At 38.7% G+C, this 3,790-nt stretch overlaps 1 protein-coding gene across 1 annotated transcript in view; it reads left to right on the top strand.

Annotated features, from left to right (window-relative positions):
* GHRHR (growth hormone releasing hormone receptor) overlaps positions 1–3,790 on the top strand; it is a 19,554-nt gene that overhangs the window by 5,196 nt on the left and 10,568 nt on the right. Inside the window, exon 4 of the mRNA XM_009997335.1 lies at positions 1,040–1,140. Coding sequence (XP_009995637.1) covers positions 1,040–1,140 — 101 coding nt within the window. The remainder of the gene's footprint in view (positions 1–1,039; positions 1,141–3,790) is intronic.

Here is a 3,790-nt window from a genome sequence, read left to right as displayed (position 1 = left end):
TAGCAGTTCTTCTCGTATTTTAAACATTATCCATAGCTGGATATAAGCCCATAGTCTGTGATGAGGCCCTAGGCCAATGGACACTGAAATCAATAGTAATTTCCATAGGCTTTGGGATCAGCTTGGTGCATCAGTTCTCTAGGGCTCCTATTGTTGAGGTCAGAACTTAAGCATGGGGCTTGATGAGATTTATGCTCTGATTAGTGGGGGTGGAATAAAAGGCAGAGGAATGAATAATGGCATTGTTCTTTAAGACCAAGGTTGGGGATACAAAGCAGAATTTTGTCATTGAAGTAGCAGATGTGTGGGGTCAACTAAAAGATGTGCAAATGAATGCCTTGGTGACTGTTTACTCTCTAGGTGAACGTGGCTAGGGACAAACTGCAAGACCATAAGGAGGCAACAATCTTCCAGGAAAGACCTAGATTTGGCAGTTCCACAAGAAAAAGAAACTGCAAAGCCCAACCTCTGCCTCACCCAACACATGCTTGTTATAAATAAAGGATAAGGAAAATCCCTGTCATCTGGGAAGATTAATTTCCTGCCCTGGGATTCTCTTACTTAGCCTTCATCTGATTCATAAATCTTTTTTATGGAAATGTGTTATCCTCATAAAACAAACTGCTTATTCCAGCCTCTGATCTGCTAAGAAAATGTAAACCCCAAGGAAGGTGGGAGTGAGAAGGGATACATTAGAAGGGTGAGTGTTGGACAAGGCATAAGTCTGAGGGAGCAGTGTTTCCCAGTCCTCTTCAATGGACTTCCTTGTCCCTGATAGGATTTTTTTCTTCCCACTTCTACCTCTCTTCCCTCAGTTCTCTACCCATTGTTTGTCTCCAGATAAAGCAAAAAAGTTTTGTACCTCATTACCCAAATGTACACATACAGAACTTGCTACCAACTCTGTGAGATGTTAATGGAAATTATCCTCTCCTCCTGGTATAACCTTTGTGCCAGCAAGAAGTTTTCTCCTGGTTTTAATCTACTGTTTTATGAGGCTCTTCATGGGAAAAAAAAATAATCAGTGCTTCTCTTTCAGCTGGGATAATAAAAAGGAACTGCACAAAGAAAGGCTGGTCTGACCCATTCCCTCCCTACCATATTGCTTGTCCAGTAGAAGATGAGATTCCACTTGAAGAAGTAAGTCTAATTAAATACATATATGTGAATTGTGTGCTAATGTTGTAGGGTTCCCTTCTATTCCTGCAGACCATTGGGGAGGGAAACTCTGCTGAAGCTAAAATTTGTTACCAAGTATGGAATACAGTTCAAATTTGATTCCAGTCACTTATTTTGGAGAATGACTAAGGTTGTTTTATTATTCAGGTATGAGAGTGTAATAAAAATAAAGCCATCTGCAAATTGCATAAAATCATGCAGTTCTGTTAAACTTGTTTGCAGATATAAAAGCTAGAGATATATCATGGAACGTTAATAAAATATTAATTAAGATATTTCCATAATGTGAGTCAGCAAGATGATTTTGTTGCATCAAGGCACTAGTACAACAAACATGCTGCTATAAAACCACTATTCCAAACTCAGCAACATCTAAGGACAACAGAGGTTTCTGGTTTCTCACCCTGCCTAGCATAAAATGTGTAATTCAACGAGGAAATAAAAACGCTTCCAAATCTACATTGCTGTAACACAACAACATATTTCTCAGCTAGATTTGCACAAATGGTGATATTTGGAGGTTACAGGTCAGGGAAAACAGAGTACTTGATCTCTAACTTGTCAGGGTACAAACACGCTCTATAGATGTGCTTGGCTTCCTGTGACTCTTCTTCCAGAGAGAAGAAGCACGACAAAATACCAGATCAGATTTTAATTAAAGAGATCCCAAATCCTGAAAATTATTATGGTTACATAAAACCTCTTTTGTGATCAGGTTTGGTGTCTAACTACTGTGGAGAAAAGGAGGAGTAGCTCAGTGGAAAGAGTCTGTAGAAATCGCTAAGATCAAACAGATAGAAAGGAGGTAGAAATCCCTTTAAGTGACTAAAAATTAGTTATCTAGTCTAACTCTAGACCTCTACCCTTCCTCTGTATAGGCTAAACACTGCACTTTTATCTTTAGTCAGGTGAATCTCTTTAGACTGTGTGTCTATTCATTAGTATTTAAGTTAATGCAACTTCTCATGGTTAGCAAGTGGGTACATGAGGGTGGGTAGTGACTGCATATAGTGGCAACTCATGCACATGAAATTAAGTAAATCTGGAAAACTGAGATGGATGTTGTAGAAATAATACTTTTGATTTAATTTCTACTCTTCAGTTTAAGCTTGTAATATGTTATTTCAGCAGGTGGGTGAGCTTCACAATCCATTAGTATTCACAATCCACTATCCTTTTTCATCTACTATAGAGAGAATGAAAATAACCTTCATACTGTAGTTGATATAGTCCATTGAACTTGCTGGAGAGAATTTAGTATTTATATCATCACAGGAATTTTTTTCTTGTCTTCCCTTTACCTTTTGTACTTACTGCTGTCATGCTGTTTAATTCAAATGTCTTTTCCAGCCTCTAAGCCACAGTTACCTCCTGCTCTCTGTAAATAAAGACACTGAAATGCAACTCTTCTCTTCCTTTCCTTCTTTTTATCATTTACTTATGTTTCTGATGTAAAAACAATCTTATATCAGTCTATGGATTTTCTTTAGTATTAAGCCACATTTTGCCTCAAGGTAAGCTACTCACTTGTAGGTTTATCTTCTTTTTTAGTTAGGATTTTATTATTTTCTGAGGTTTTTTTGTCTCTGATTTGTAAGTGGAGGTTTCTAACTAAGGTCATCCCAGCACAGGCTTTATACTTTTCTCATGGAGTGGTGGCTTCCAGACTTACCTGGCTTGTTTTGTAGCTCTGAGGGACTTCTCTGAGCTCTGGCTGGAATTGCAGGTAGGCAGGTACATGGTTGATTGCACACAGTTCACAGCTCCTCTGCAACAGGAAAGGGCACTACACGTGGTTTCCATATCATTTAACTTCATCAATCTCAAAAAATTGTTGTGCATGTCTAAGTTGGTCACTACCCAGTGGATCTGTCTTAAGGCTCAGGCAAGATCAGGTGTGAGCTTTTCAAGGAAATCTCTTGGTTACCCCCACTTACTGCACTTAGGCTGAGGGGTGCTCTCAGAAAGGATGATCTGGCTTCCTATGGATGAACCTACTGTGCTCTGACCAGTAGTAAAAGTTCAGCCCATGGGATTAGGTGAGTCAGAAATGGACACAGTGTGGATGCAGGGTCCACAGCACCAAAGGTTTCTCTCTGTTAAGCCAAACATTGTGCCCTTCACTTGTTAAAGCAGGTGTAGTGAGAGATTCTTTTTTTTTTTTCTGACAGAAAGTGGTAAGGCCTTGTCTTACAATGAGTTGAATGATTTCTGGGTGTGCTTGTTTTCCTTCATTAGCTAGAAAAGAAACAGAATAAGAAGAAACAAGACTGTGTTCCACTGTGGAATCATAGAATACAGAACTGGAAGGGACCTCAAGGATCACCTGATCAAACAATTAAACAACATAATTCAGTGTCCATGCTCTCACACTGTTTGTTTAACTGTAAACTCAGCTCTTCATATGTTGCTATTTTTTAAGCACCTAAAATTAAATTAAAATTAAAAATTAAATATATTCTGTCCTTATAATGCCTTAAGTTATACTAAAGGCTCAGCAAGTATCTGCCCTTCCCCACAGTGATCTGTAGCAATGCACTGCAGAGCTGTCTAGATTTTAGGCTACAAAAACATTGAAATGGGACCCAAGAGGCAGACCATGTTAGATTTA

The sequence above is a fragment of the Chaetura pelagica genome, unplaced genomic scaffold (assembly GCF_000747805.2).
Source record: "Chaetura pelagica isolate M959 unplaced genomic scaffold, ChaPel_1.0 scaffold184, whole genome shotgun sequence".
In the NCBI taxonomy this organism is placed as follows: Eukaryota; Metazoa; Chordata; class Aves; order Apodiformes; family Apodidae; genus Chaetura; species Chaetura pelagica.
Note: the sequence above shows the minus strand (reverse complement) of the source record. Positions and strands in the feature narration are given on the sequence as shown.